Source organism: Ixodes scapularis, unplaced genomic scaffold (assembly GCF_016920785.2).
Source record: "Ixodes scapularis isolate PalLabHiFi unplaced genomic scaffold, ASM1692078v2 ptg000080l_1__unscaffolded, whole genome shotgun sequence".
NCBI lineage: Eukaryota > Metazoa > Arthropoda > Arachnida > Ixodida > Ixodidae > Ixodes > Ixodes scapularis.
The window spans coordinates 319,841-335,018 of NW_024609909.1; the positions used below are offsets into that span (position 1 = coordinate 319,841).

A 15,178-nucleotide genomic window follows, 5' to 3' on the forward strand; every position below is an offset into this window, starting at 1 on the left:
CCGCTTGTCTTCAGGTATCTTTGTTTGAGCAGCCGGTTTCGAACACATTTAAATAGGTGAGGAACGTCTGAAAACATGTATACCTTTCGCTCAGCATCAACTGGGTGCTCAAAAAAGTGCTTGGCTTCCTGAATTTCACCAGCGATGCCCCGGTGCTTACACATGGTGCGATTTGTGCTTGCACCGTCGCACACGACACCGTCGATCGTAGCTCCAGAGTCTTCAAGCAGCACAATAGCTTGCAGAAGAAGCTGACATAGCACTGTGCCTCGCGTGGCGTTTTTTGAAGCAAACACAGCCACAGGCTGCGCTGAACGTTCAGCAAATGAACAAAACATAAACAAGAGCCCATGATCTGCCAATTTTGAACTTTGCCTCTTATTTATGCCTCGCTCAACTAGTCCGTCATGGCTCAAAGTCCTAGAATTGAGCCATTTACACTGCCTCACTTGCATTTCGTCCACCATCAGCATGCCGTGCTTGGAGAACATCGACTTTCCGTTTAATTTTTTCTTCAAGGCAGAAAAAAAGTTCCGGTCGAAGCCGCACTTCATTCCGACAGTGACTATATATCGCCGGATGGTCTTCACTAATGGCAGAGGAAGGACGTCACTGTCTCTTAGGAACCTGTATCCTGTGGGCGTGCGAATATGTAGCAGCAAACACAGCAGCAGCCAGTTATCCTTGTACTTTCTTCCTTTCTTGGATTTATGCCGTGCAGCTGATATGCATTCGGTCACAAGCATTTGCTGCGCCTCTGAAAGGTTCGCTTCCTTGAGTGTTTTATGAAGGGATGCCTCACTTAGGTCTTTCAGTTTGCCTTGACAGGACAATAACTCTTCAGTCAGCTTTTTTATCTTTGAGTAGCCGCATCTTAAAACGGTAGCAGGCGATCCGTTGCTTTCTTAATACATCTACTTTCTGCTTGTTAGGTGGGCTCAGGATGATTCTGACTCGTCGGTGCTCTCGACGCTTGTTCATTCTTGACTTGTGAATTCGGAGGGGGTCTTTTAATCTCGCATAAAAACAACATGGCAGTTCTCCGACCTGGAGGATGGGGCATCGGTTGTGCCGCCAAGCACCAGCTGGATCCACGTAGCCACACTCAAGCTCCACGTTCGCATATTTCTCTTGTGGTGGTCCACCAGGACAGAGATTCAGACCATTGAGATGCTTCAGAGATGCAGTGACAGTGCTCCAATCATCTTGGCAGCGCAATTCAAATACACCTGGAACGGTTGCTATCTCGATTTTGCGATCAAGTGCAAATGTGTTTAAAGTGAACTGTGCTTCCTTGACTTGTTCAACATGCACCACTTTTAAGCACAGAGGCTTTCCAGATGACGATATGCCAGCTTGTATAAAACAAATGCTGAGCAGTCCCTCTCGGCTCAATGTGCAGTGGTTCCACGCAATGCTCGGCAAGTGGGCGTTCGAGGGGTCCAAGCACACTTGTAGGCAGTCGGTCTTGGTGCATTTTGACCCTTCTGCATCAGTCGCCTCTTTCGCTTCAGTCTGGTCATAAGCTCCCACGACCCTTCTTTTTGGATATGTTGGACTTGAAGCTAGTTTACTGCGCGCAGGATTAGATGAGACTTCGTTTGTTTCGTCCTGCGCTGGGCGCGCTTCACGTACTTCCGGATGCATGCCAGTTTCTTCGGACGTCCTTTTTTTTCTTTCTTGCCGTTGGTGTCGGTGTCGCAATGGTAGGCAAATGGGCGCTCGAGGGGCCTAAGCACCCCTGTGGGCAATCTGTCTTGGTGCTCTCTCGCCTTTCTGCACCAGTCGCTTTTTTCGCTTCAGTCTGGTCATAAGCTCCCACGACACTTCTTTTTGGAGATGTCGGACTTGAAGCTAGTTTACTGTACGCAGGATCAGATGAGACCTCGTTTGTTTCGTCCTGGGCCGCCGCTGAGCACGCTTCACGTACTTTCTCGTGCATGTCAGTTGCCTCAGCCGTTCTTTTTTTCTTTCTTGCCTTTGGTGGCGGCGGTGAGTGTCTGATCATAGGGGGCTTTCTTTTCCTTGGAGCTGTTGACGGTGGTGCGGAAGACGGAAAAAATGCAAGGAATGGCGTCGTCGGAAAGGATGAACTTTTTTGGAATGTCAAGTAGGATTTTCCCTTCTAGCTCCGCGAAGTATCGTCCTTTCACAATCATGTCGTTGGTGAAATGCTGTATGCAAACAAAATCTTTAGGGCCAAGCGGACGGTGCTTGCGAGGAGTTGCTTGAGCACACGCTTCCAGACGTGTGGGGTCGGATGGGACCTTGAACAAACTAACCTTTTCTTTGCAACTAGGGTGACCTGAGTTCCAGTTCTGGACGAAGCATCTCCGGCCCATTGTCACCACTTTGAAGCCGCGTCAAACCCGTGGTCAAACGCCGCACACGGCTTCTTCAATCTTCATTCCATATAGCGCACGGCGACTGGAGTTCCAAATGTTTCTGTCGCAATTACGGTGTAGTCGCAAATCGAAACGAAGCAAAAACGTGCAAAGCGACTCTTAATCATGCAGGAGGCAGGCAGTAGTGCACAAGATGGCTTGTGCCGCCTCATGCTCCACACGCGCAGAGCTCCAGCGAGGTTATCGCACGTGCAGAAAGACCACGGTGACCACGATGTACCGGGGTGTCATGGCAACGAGATACTTTTTTTTGTTTTCACACAGTTTCGCCGTTTGGCTGCCGGCGGCACTGTCGGCCGCGGGTACGGTGGCCGCGGAATGCTGCAGCCTTTCGGATGCCCATCGAACGAACACTATCTGATTCCTCGCGCCGCGCGTTTAACCCCGCCGTGTCCTCACCTAAAGAGTATCATTATCTTACACCGTGCTCTCAGTTGATCGTGGCAATCGCACGATTCTGATCAAGTGAAAATGTACATCACTTGCGACAGAAATCATAACTGAATGGGGACGTCATAAAAAAAAGTTTTTAGCTCTTGATTTTGGTTCTCTTCGGGAAGGCCAGCCGACTGACATATCGCAACTGAAAAGTCTAGGCCTTCTCAACCAATAACGACCACAACAGAGCGGTAGAGCGCGAACAGCCGTCACCGCCGGAGGGACAGCATATGGGCGTTCAGAGTCCTGCGAATCCTCCGGAGAAGTCACTCCCCACGAATATCCACCTACCGCACTCCGCACCCCTCTAGCCCCTCGGGGCGCCTGCCGGCCGCGGCCCGCCGCCGCCGCCGTGGGCAATGTTAGCCGTGGGCGACTCGGCACGAGCCTCACAAACCCACGAATCCGCTGCGAGCATCGAATGCGACGTCCTCACGTGTCATTTACGTCACCCTACCGAAGAAGACGTGGAGCGCCGCCCGCGAATTTCTCGGGGCACGGAAGCACTGTGAAGGCTGTCACTAGCGGCGTTTTGGTTGCGTTTCGACTACGCTGAAGAAAATGCAACTGTAACGAACCAAAATGTAGTTTACGTTCTTTCCCGAGGAGTTTTAAGAGACACGAGCTCTCATTTCGCTGCTAGACCCAGATACGTTGCGCACTCATTCGCCTCGGAGGGAGAGTGCATTTTCACGCCTTCGACGCGCGCGCCATCTGGACTCTTCAAAAGTTCCCATCGGAGATGAAATCCGAGGAGCGCTCCCTTTTAAGAGGAGAACCGCAATGCAATGACACATCCAGCCATTCAAAGTGTGCAAAATCTGTATTCAACCAGGCCGTTGTATTCTCAGGGAGCGTCCTGTATCCCCCTTGTAAAGTATCTGGTTTTATCGCAAGTAGCGCCATTTTGAGAGCGAGAGGTAGAGGAGGGATAAGGGCTAGGGGCGCTTTCCCCCTTACTGGTGCGTAAGAAAGAGTGAAAGTCCCGGATGAGAGGCTTCGCCGGTGCTGGCTATATGTATTGCCCGAACTTTGTTCGCGCTTTCTTCTTTGTTTTAAACTCCCAAATTTAATTAAAGCCACGGGCTTGGATGGCGACAGTCCCCCCGTCATCGGGACACCATTGCTCGGTTATAGGGAGCAGCAATAACGACAAAAAGCGTCGAATACTGTACGAGGACCTATCTAGCTTGCACGGAATCCGGCAAGTGCGGCTGCAATGTCTTTAAGCTCCATCGCTTTCCAAATGACCCCGGTCTTGGCGGCAGTGGGTGGCGTCCGTGAAGCGAAAAGACTTTCCCCAACACCATCCTCTCGACAGTGCTCGGAACATTTTGTGAATGGAGAACGCACCGAACGCTGTGCTGCCGATGAACATGGGGTACGCTAGCAAGGTACGTGCAAGTCTTCTCCCAATAATTGCTATTTCAGCTCGTAATTTTTTGTAACTAAATTGATCTTAATATTGACATTTTGAAATCTTGACACTGTTTCAACTGTTTGAAATGGTGACACCATTTCAAACAGTTGGATGTAAGAGGAGGCGCATAAAGTGGGACTCTTCTGGAGGTCCGCCCAGTCGTGTCTGAAAGTAAGCCAGCTAGTCTGTGAGCTTGGGCCTCTATACGCTCCGTGCGGGAACTATAGGGGGCGCTTTGAAAAACGCGCGTAGCGCCGCTAGCGGAGGAGCTGGCGTTCGACAGTGAGGCGCGCTCAGCAGCCTGCGGCGCCTTTTCGCGTGCGAAGCTTTGGCGGCGGAAGCGCGCAAGGACGGAACTTTTGCTTTTTGAGCCGGTAAGTTGAGGGTGACGTTTCATGAGTGCTGGGAGAGATTTAAGAAGGGCATTTAGCTGTTCTCCGCTTCTTATATATTGAGTTTGAGTCGTTATTAGGGGTGATTTCTGTAGTTGCGGTCGAAAAAGGGGTTTGAGCAATTTTCCGAAAAGCAAAACGGCCGCCACCATAATTGCTTTCAGTGGGAAATTTGTTTCGCTCGTCGCTGTAAACGTAGGACTGGTGGAACGATGATATTTGGAGGCGAGTGAGATGTTCACTAAGTTTGTGCACTAAGTGGGCCAAGTTTCATTAAGACAGCAGGTGTGAGAGCTATGGTTCTAACGAATAAAGGAATAAAGCTGTCAGGAATATCCAATATTGGATCCAAAATGTTGTGTTATAACTGGGCTGTGCGAAGTGCAGATTTGGACACACAGGTTCTTGGACATGACTGTAACTTGACAAAACAGTTATAATACCAAAAATTGGTGGCATAGGGAAACCAGGTGGAAATTTGGTTTGGGCGGCGTAACTGAATGGGAAATGGTTTTGACCCTGAAAGGGCTGTGAAGAGAATACCACTCGTCGTGGGAGATGGAGACTTTACAGGTAGGAAGGAACTAGTGCACTGTACTTCCAATTGAAACAACCTTACGAAAAGTGGCTTGAAAGCCGAGAAAACCAAGTCGCCGGCCGACACACGGTTTGGCCGTCAAAGGCTTTTGCGGTCAGCTGTTGTGTAGTAGTCTGGTTGTGCGAGGTGCTGAGTTTCGGCTCACGGGGACTTAAACAGCCGTAACTTAACAACACACTTTTTATACCTAAAAGAGGTGGCATGGTGTAACCAGGTGGAAATATTTTTGGGCGGCTTAACTAAATGGGAACCGGTTTTGACGGTCAAAGGCTGTCAAGAAAATACCACTCATCATGGCCGGGAGGTGCAGACTTAGGTAGAAAGGGACCAGTGGAAGGTGCTTCCAGCTCGAACAACTTTGTGATAGGTAGCTCTAAAGCCGAGAAAAAAATTGTTGTCTACAAGACTCGGGGTGTCAGCGTTTCCACATACAAAAGGAGGCTGATCAAAAAAGAAAGCACACCACATAAACTTCCATACTCAAACATCGATTGTCCATTGATTCCAAGTTTTATTGTAGTTTTCCTTAGATTCATATTTGTCACTTTTTTTACCGTCCGAATCTTTCTTCATAAAGTACAGACTGCGTGCCATACTGGTCCGGAAATATCATCGACACGTACGATGGGGACGAAACTTCCTTGGAGGGCATTCCTTCAACAAAATTCGCACTGCATACCCGCGAGTGTGGGATGGCATTTCAGTTCAAGCTCGTTACTGGTACGAAAACAAACGCAGAGCGCATAGTGGCAGTGTAAAAAATATAAGCCGTGCCGACACAGTGGCAGACATGATCGGGAGACCAAATTTCTTGCGTCGTACGGCACGGGTTCATCGTTGTCGCTGTCGAACAAAACATAGGCGAGGTGAAAAACCGTGAAACTTCGGCCCCACGAGATACGACGCATAACTATTGGAGCACTGAACGACGCAGCAGTTCAGGTTGTCAACCCAGCGCAACCGCACCGCTCCGACTTCAATGCATACCAATGTACACGGCGTGGTTTCGTTTCGCTGGGGCTCTCACTGCCTACCTTCGGTAACGGCCGCGCGGCGGCGCGCCGGTCGCGTCGCACGGAGTGTATAGACCAGTCCATTTAGCGCTCTCTGGGCGGCACCATTTTGTTCGACAGCAGCGCCCTCTCCATTCATCCGGGAAATTCAGCGGGTTCGACGCGGTAAAACGAGAGAGAGGGCACGCGCCTGGCTCCGCTATATTCCGTTTCACCTTACGTTGGACCGCGGCGGAAGGCTGGGGGCTGTGACGCGACCCAGACAAGTTGTTCCTACGCATCGCGAAGTAGCGCCTCAAAAACCTTGGGCCCCTTGGGCAGTCCGAAGCGGGGATATACTTTAGCCTTAGTTTAACATTTTTGTGTCGTGTACCATCGACACAAAAACAACTTTTGGATTCAAGAAGAGCTCTTAAACGTGATATTTTACACATAATTAGGTAGCATGTTCGGAGAAATAAATTGTTTGGTTGGCAACGCTGCCGTTGCGTTCGTTTCTTCATGCGTTTGGTTCAAGCTTGCTTTTCATTTTGTGACGTGTTTTAAAAAATATTTCTTCCAAAGACAAGATTTTTTTATTTAAAAGTTATTGTAAACTCTGTAAAACTCTGTTAACTGTTTATTGGAAGAAATCATTTTAACGTTACAGATACTTTTTGCTCTTGTTTAAGATGTCACCTGACAAATTGCTGTTGTTTGCGTAATGGCTGCCATGGCTGCGGTGTCGTCAAGCGTGTCTCCGTCAAAGGCGCCGGTACTTCCATCGCCAGCTCGCTTCCAGACGACATTTGCTAAAACCTCGTTTTTAAAAGAGGCGCGCCAAGTTGTGCTGAACGTTTACTACAAGCTCCGTTGTGAGTCTCCGAACGAGTCTTACAAAGCGATCGTCCGAAGAACGTCTGAGCTGACAAGAGTGGGCTACTCCACGATCTTCAGGTGGAAATAACTCGTTCAGTCGAGTCCTGATGGCACGCCGTTGGTATCTTCGCCCAAGCGAAAAAGAAAGAGGTCTGCACCGCCTACACCCAGTCTGCTAGATTCTTTCGACCTTGGAACGTTGCGGCTCATCGTGCACGATTTTTTTCGCCGCAGCGAGTGTCCGACGTTGTCAAAGGTAAGGGCACTTTTTAAAAACATACTTCACTAAAGCGAAAGAAACGCGTTGACACCTTCAACTACCTATGGTTTATTAGCCACAGTCACTAATATGTGCTAAATTACTTAAATCACATGAGCGCCACTCATCATAATTGCATTGGCCTGAGTTTTTCCAATGACATGAAGCAGACATAATGTTAAAGCTGCGCGTATTTGAGGACCCATTTGAACTTCTCAGTCGATAAAAATAAGCTGTTAGCGTTGTCATTACAACAAACACTTTTTATTTTCAACTGGAGCACTCCACAGCGCTACATAGCGAAACTGAACAAACATAGCTAAATTAGGCACATATGTACATTGGTATAGTAGCAGTTTTCATTTTTTCGCAGAAGCCGTGCAGAAAAATAATTGGCATTACAATAAATTGCTACAAATATAATCTAGTCAAAGTGATCGTATACAGCAATATTTCAAAACAAGTTTAAAAAAACAATATTTTCAACTTATATTTACCGGTCTTAGAGGTTGCTCAGCAGAATGACAAGTTCCCCAAGATCAGCCGCACAACGCTGTGGAGAGCTCTGGTGGATCTGGGATTCACTTTCGTCAAGCGCAACAGGGACTCGTTGTTGATGGAGCGCACAGACCTGGTGCTCTGGCGTGCCACCTACCTCCGGGCAATCAGGAAGCATCGCCTGCATGACAAGACCATCTACTACCTAGATGAGACCTGGGTCAACGCTGGCCACACAAGGTCTAAGGTGTGGAAGGACACTACCGTGAAGACACCAAGAGATGCATTCAACAAGGGCCTCACAGTTGGGCTGAAGAATCCTTCCGGCAAGGGAGAAAGACTTATTGTGGTCCATGCAGGAAGCAGCGAGGGCTTTGTTGACGGTGCTGCAGAAGTTTTTCGTGCAAAAACGGGCAGCGGCGACTACCATGAGGAGATGGACGGCGCACGTTTCGAGGAGTGTTTTACCGAGAAATTGTTGCCAAACTTGAAACCGAATAGTGTAATTTTCATGGACAATGCGTCTTACCATGCGGTCAGGCTGCACACTCTTCCAAGCTCTCGCACAAGAAAAGAAGCAATCCAGTAATGGCTCACCGACAGTGACATCGTCTGGGATCCAACATTTCTGAAAGCAGAACTTCTGGACCTTGTGGAGAGGGCTAGGTTGACAATGCCAGGTCTTCAGAAATACCGCATTGATGACATCGCTGAGCAGCATGGGCACACTGTACTGCGTTTGCCACCTTACCACTGCGAGCTCAACCCCATCGGGCTTGTCTGGAGCCAGGTGAAAGGCTCCATTGCAGGTGCAAACAAGACGTTCAAGCTGGCAGAAGTTGAGCTACTGACTCCAGGTGCTCTACAACAGGTGACGCCTGGCGACTGGAAGGCATACGCGAGACACGTCATTGATGTGGAAAACAAGATGTGGGAAGCCGACTGCTTCTCAGATACGGTTATCGACAGTGTCGTCATTCACCTAGGCAGCGATGACGACAAATCAAGCGATGAGGATATGGCCCACTCAAGCGATGAGGACATGGGCTGCGAATCTCTTTCGTGGTAAAAGACCCCGATTCCTACAATGCCATGGACGACCATCGAAAAGCCGTTCCCCAAGAGACCCTTCCAGGCTCATATGCGTCTGCTACGCCACCCCAGGCTCATCTGCGTCTGCTACGTCACCCTGCGACTCCTGTCAGAGGGTAAGAGAGCTTGAACTTGCAACATTTAACTTAATTTATTATACTCTCAGGGCCCGAAGGCATTAGAGAGAGTGGAATTATACGTCAATATAAATTGAACAATGAAAAGAAAGCGCAAAAAAACAACAACACAAGTTATAGAATTGCTACGGAACATTATTCAGAATATCAGTGATGTCGGTTTTAAAATCCGCACCGTCATTAAGTGAGACTACGGATCCGGGAAGGCGATTCCAGTCGACGGAAGTCAGGGGTAGGAAGGATGCATAAAAGGTGGAGGTGATGCAGTAGGGGATTCCTACTTTTAGTAGATGATCGGTACGCGGCGATATGTATGATGGTTCTGAAAATAAGTGCTGGGTTAGAGTGATAAATCTTGTGAAATAAGCAGAAGCGAGCTATTTTTCTACAAAAGGAGAGGTTGGGCAAATATAGAGACGCTTTCATGGAGGTGACGCTGGCTGTACGGTGATAGTTAGAAAGTATGAAACGTGCGGAGCGATTTAGACTGGATTCAATGAATGATACCAGGGTGACGCCAAGTCCTGACCGAGTCTCGGTTTAGTGAGGTTGAGATTGTTGCTCAGTGTGCTCTAACATTAGCTCAATGTGCTTGTTTTGCAGCAGTGTGGGGGGTGCCCTCGTCGGTGCTTTTCCTCACGAGTCTGTCCTGGTCTGTTCTGCGTCTGCTACACCACCCTTCGACCACTGTCAGATGGTGAAAGTCCATGAACTTGCAAAATCGTTCCTGATCGAGTCTCGGTTTAGTAAGATTGAGATTGTTGCTCGGTGTGTGCTAACATTAGCTCAATGTGCTTGTTTTGCAGCAGTGTGGGGGGTGCCCTCGTCGGTGCTTTTCCTCACTAGTCCGTCCTGGTCTGTTCTGCGTCTGCTACACCACCCTTCGACACTGTCGGATGGTGCGAGAGCTTCAACTTCTTAGTAGTTCCTGACCGAGTCACGGTTTAGTGAGGTTGAGATTGTTGCTCAGTGTGTGCTAACATCAGCTCAATGTGCTTGTTCTGCAGCAGTGTGGGGGTGACCTCGTCGGTGCTTTTCCTCACGAGCCCGTCCTGTTCTCATCTGCGTCTGCTACACAACCCTTCGACCACTGTCAGATGTTGCGAAGGCTTGAACTTGCAAAATTGTTTCTGACAGAGGTTTAGTGAGATTGAGATTGTTGCTCAGTGTGTGCTAACGTTAACTTAATGTGCTTGTTTTGCAGCAGTGTCGTCATCTTGTACACACGAACTCAACTCTGCTACGTCACGCCGCGGTGGTGTTGCGTCGGGCGCACTTCCGGTCTGGGGCGGTGGGCAGAAGTCGTCGTGCGAGACATGCATTCCTGTGTCGTTTTGGGAGAAAGCAGACAAAAACCTAGCTTCTCGTCAAAATGCTGCGACGGGGGCTGTGCCAAGAGAGTCTGGGAAGGTTTGAAGCTCAGTTTTCATGTGTTTCTGCCCCCTCCGTTCATCCAAGAACGTGGATAGTAGCGGCGAATTGGCACTGTCGAACTACGATTGCTTGTGCGGGCAACACTTTATGGTCGCCAGATGTATTTGTTTTGTTCCAAAATGAACGAGAGAAAACCCCCAAGTTGTCCGGACCACCCGCGGGTTTAGTGCGTCTTCAAATTCACACGACCGCCTAATCGTTCGAACCTTCGTCTGCTTTTTGTCGTCTGCTCGTTCAAACAAAAGCTGCCCGTAAACCAAACATTAACCCGGTAATTGCGATAAGAAAGTGCAGGCCTCAAAACACTTTTGAAGGTTGGTTGGGGTAAGTAGGCTCAGTGTAAACAGTAGATACAAGAAGTAGATGTTGATCATTGTTACCAGTGGCCATCACCGACTTGTAATGCTTGTAATGCGATTCTACTTGCGGTTTTCAGTAGGGTGCCTAGTTTTTAGTATCGACGTCCACTATCTCAGCTACGGTCCACGTTTTTGAAGCCCGAGTGACGTCGCGACTGAAAATAGCGAGCAGAATCCCATCGTGGGAGTCGGGCTTTAGCGCCCATTCTGCGGCGTCCACGTGAAATAAATTGCCGCACGTCACATTATTCATTTGCGGTGTAACGAGCCTTGTTGATTTTGCTGAAGCCGCTCAAGTAGTCAGACATTGTTAGGAGGACGTAGAATAAAAAAAATTAACGCAAAAAAGAGCACGGGCACTCACACCGACGCCGACAACAACGCAATTCAAGGGTTTGTTTATGGGCGACGGCGAGCTTCTTGCCCACCGCTCATGCGCAGCGCCGGTGGCGTCCACTCCGGTTTGTCTGTAAACATGAGTTCGTGTATATATTCAGGCGGGGATTGGTGGCCGAGTGGGCTAGCGCACACCAGCTCGGAGCATGTGGAGTGATAGCTCGCGCTGCAGAACCCAGGATCCTGGGCTCAATCCCCACCCGTGGTCGTTTCGATCTGGATGAGCACCGTACCGGCGTGCAGTCGTGTATCACTACTGCGTGATGCACGTTAAAGACCCCAGGGTAGCGGTTGTACTGCACTGCCTAAATTTCTCATCTACGGCTGAGAGACTCGTCGACCGTTGAGGAGGACACAATTTTTTTTTATACATTGCATTATTATGTTTATTAGACGCAACGTTGACAGCCTTCATGGTAGGGGTTTTTGTCTTTCCACGATGCGGCGTCTCTTCAGAGCCAAGTAAAGAAAATATTTTATCATCTGAATGAGCATCACAGAGGTGTGCGGTCATGTATTACCGCTGTGAGGTGCAGTCGTACTGCACCAGATAAATTTCTTGCCTACAGGATAAACCAGTGTCGCTTCGCACTGGCAGACTTGCACTAACATATATTTTACTTTGCTTTTGGGCTTGTTTGTGAATGTACCTTTCATTAAAATTGTTTTTATTATATCCTGCAGCAGCCTGATTTCTTTTGATAGGTTTTGCTGTTGACAGGAGAACTAAAATATACACAATTTCTACTCGATCAACCTCCGCAACATCGTGACTGCGTACGGAATGCGAGCAACATTAAATTCGGTTTCAGGGCTACACGCTTTTCAGAGATATTTCGAACTTCCCAAGGTTCGAGTTGGAATAATTGGGGCCAACATCGCTAGGCCCGAATTCGCACAGTTCGAAGCTCAAGGGGCCTTCGGATGTTAGTGCCGCCTCGGAAACTTTCCTGGATTCAGAAGGCTGTGATCACCGGAATCGCGACGGACGAGGTGGTACGCCATCGTAGTGATTGGAAAAGAAAACATCCATTGGCAAAATGTCTGGTCACCGTGAAGTGGAGATTTATTCGTCGATTTCGCATGGTTTTTGCGGCATGGGAGAAAAGAAGCAAAACAGCTTCATACCGCCGTCGTGGTTTGTCACTCGCTCTCGGAGAGCTAGTTTTGATGAACATTCCCCTACACTCTAAGAAAAAATGGAGGAAAAATGCAACAACGGCGCGTCTTCCTCCCTTCTACCGACGCGCCCCCAAGCGGACACGAGGAAAGGGGAGGAACGAAACGTTTTTCTCCTTCTCCAGGCAGACGGGAGAAAGCTTTTGCCCTCCCGACTCATCTTCTTTCGGTTTCGTTTTTCGAGCAGGTCGCGCACGTTGTTTAATAAATAGCTGTTGAGTTGATTGAGCTTCAGCAGCAGCGAAGGCCGCCTGTAGTTCCGTCTTCAAGTTTAAAAGTCCAGAACATTTCGGTTGCATTGACGTTTTTATTACTAATTTTATCAAACGAGCAAACGAAGCCGCTAGAAACAGCGAAGTTCCGGAGCAGTGCCTGCAGCGCCACGTACACTGGGGGATGGCCGTCTCCGGATTGCGTGACTCGCGCGGCACGCAACTACAGCCACCACAGCACTACCGTCACCAGTGTTGCCAGGTCTACTGATTTATCAGTAGATATACTGATTTCGTTCCGAGTCTACTGATTCACTGAAAAAGAGGAAAATGAACTGACTTTCTCTCAGTAAACATACTAAAAATTTATTATTTGGCCCCTTCAGTTCCCATGGTCGCCCATCAAAGGAAACTCATATCCTCCCAGAATTAAAAACGAAGCACTGGCTAGACGGCCCAGAAACCCAACCTATTCGAGCCACTTAACCGTAGGTGTGTCGCGAACAGGCCGAGGTTGGAGTTCGACCAGGTTCGACTTTTTCGAACGTTGTGTGGAAATTTCGACGAACCTTGTATTGAGGTTCGACTCGTGTGCGCATGCGCGACAGGCTGGCCAGTTGACTTCTAAGGGATGAATTAAGGGCACCGTTGATTGGTTATTTCAGTTAATACAGTACAAAAAAATATTTATTAACGTCTTCAGTGATTAGAATTGGTTTCTTTTAATTGCAACTGTTCATAAAATAAAATAACCCTTTGCATAAAAATTAATTCTCTAAACCTAGACATGCGCGTATCAAGGTCTGGCCACACTGTCCGCAAAGTCCAACGTTCCTAGAGCCACTCAGTTGGGAAACTGCCATAGAGACTGCTCTGAAAAAGTGGTCCCAATCTGTCCACCAAAACCAACGTTACTAAAGCACTCAGTTGGGAAACTCGCCGTCGAAACCTGGGCCGCTGGCGTCCACCGAGACCGAGCTAAATGCGACAACAGCGCCACTCTTTTTCGTTTGTCTGTACATGGTCACCTCGAACTTTTTGAAAGCCTGTTTCTGCGTAAAAACAAACGGAAAAGACTCTTTTTGTATGAAATTTATTGGAGTTTAGTACCAAGGGATGGGCGCGTGATGTTTTTATCATCTTTAGTTCGCGAGGTTTTGCGGAACAATTAATATTGCTTTCATACAACCATGCCTCAGCGGGCCTTTCAGGTAGCGCGTTCCGACCTAGGTGCATTTTAACTTCAGTAGTTCAACGCGGCGCGTCTGCCGGGGGTGGCACCCCTGTATCCTCATCCGCTGTATCTGTTTTTAAAGCCAAAATAGAAGTCACGTGCAGTTCCTCGAGTGGCCGCTGCGGGAGAAATGGTGGCGTTGTGTTCGTCATTAGCTCGGTGCTCGGAGACAGATTGGGGCCACGTTTGCAAAGCCATCTCTATGGGTGTTTCCCAACTGAGTGTTTTAGTAACGTTGACCAGAACCGAGCTAATGGCGAACACAACGCCGACATTTCTCCCGCAGCGGCCACTCGAGGAACTGCACATTACTTCTATTTTGGCTTTAATCGGCATTTTGGCGCCAACACAGATACAGCGGAAAAGGTTACAGGGGTGCTACCCCCATTTCCCCAGAGGACGCGCCGCGAATTTCTACCGAAGTTAAAATGCACCTAGGTCGAGACGCGCTACCTGAAAGTACCGCAGAGGCATGGTTGTATAAAAACAATATTAATTGTGCCGCAAAACCATGCAAACTAAAACTTTAAAAACATCACGCGCCTATCATTTTGTACTAATATTCAATAAATTTCATCCAAAACGAGTCTTTTCTCTTTGTTTTTACGCAAAAACATGCTATGTAAAAGCTGAAGGTGACCGCAGTACAGACAAATGACAAAGAGTGGCGCTGTTGTCGTATTTAGCTCGGTCTCGGTGGACGCCAGCGGCCCAAGTTTCGACGGCGAGTTTACCAACTGAGTGTTCTAGTAACGTTGGCAAAGTCGAACCGGTCGAATCTGATGAAAAGTTTCGAAGGTTCGTCGAACCACGAAAGTTCGACCTAAAAATCCGGTTCGACAAAAGTTCGCGACACCCCCACTTAACCGTATGTTCATATCTATTCACACAGAGCAGGTTCGACCGGTTCGACCAACGTTGGGTTCGACGGTGACATCCGGGCCAGAGCCATATATGGGGAGAGTTTGGCCAGTCTATGCTTTCGCCGCCGTAACGTCTCCCTCCCAAGTGAGTCAATCAGCCTGCGGCGTAGAGCGACAGGCGTGAGCGCATGCGCGTGGAATCTCGGCTGCTCCCAGCTTAGCGGGGAGGGCCGCCATTTTCATTCATTCACCCGGCGGAACGCATGGGATCGACATGCAAATTTCGGTTCTTAACTTTTATTTGGCAGGTTTGGCAAGAAAATTATATAATGTTATTCCTCGGTGGCTTAAAAAGCTAACGAATTAAGTTTCTCCACGTTCGAACGCAAGC

At 48.6% G+C, this 15,178-nt stretch overlaps 1 protein-coding gene across 1 annotated transcript; it reads left to right on the plus strand.

Moving 5' to 3' along the window:
• The first annotated feature begins 6,969 nt into the window (after nucleotides 1–6,969).
• LOC120849529 lies at nucleotides 6,970–8,470 on the plus strand. The gene is made up of 3 exons (XM_040221769.1): nucleotides 6,970–7,120; nucleotides 7,203–7,274; nucleotides 7,890–8,470. The coding sequence occupies exons 1-3, from the start codon at nucleotides 6,970–6,972 to the stop codon at nucleotides 8,468–8,470; spliced, it is 804 nt and encodes a 267-aa protein (XP_040077703.1).
• Nucleotides 8,471–15,178: the final 6,708 nt, after the last annotated feature.

What these genes read in the sequence shown, in the direction of transcription:
- LOC120849529 (XM_040221769.1), top strand. Translation starts at nt 6,970, where the DNA reads ATGGCTGCCATGGCTGCGGTGTCGTCAAGCGTGTCTCCGTCAAAGGCG. An exon ending in CGTTTACTACAAGCTCCGTT is followed by an intron (nt 7,121 to 7,202) that starts GTGAGTCTCCGA and finishes CACGATCTTCAG; the next exon opens with GTGGAAATAACTCGTTCAGT. An exon ending in CCCAAGCGAAAAAGAAAGAG is followed by an intron (nt 7,275 to 7,889) that starts GTCTGCACCGCC and finishes TACCGGTCTTAG; the next exon opens with AGGTTGCTCAGCAGAATGAC.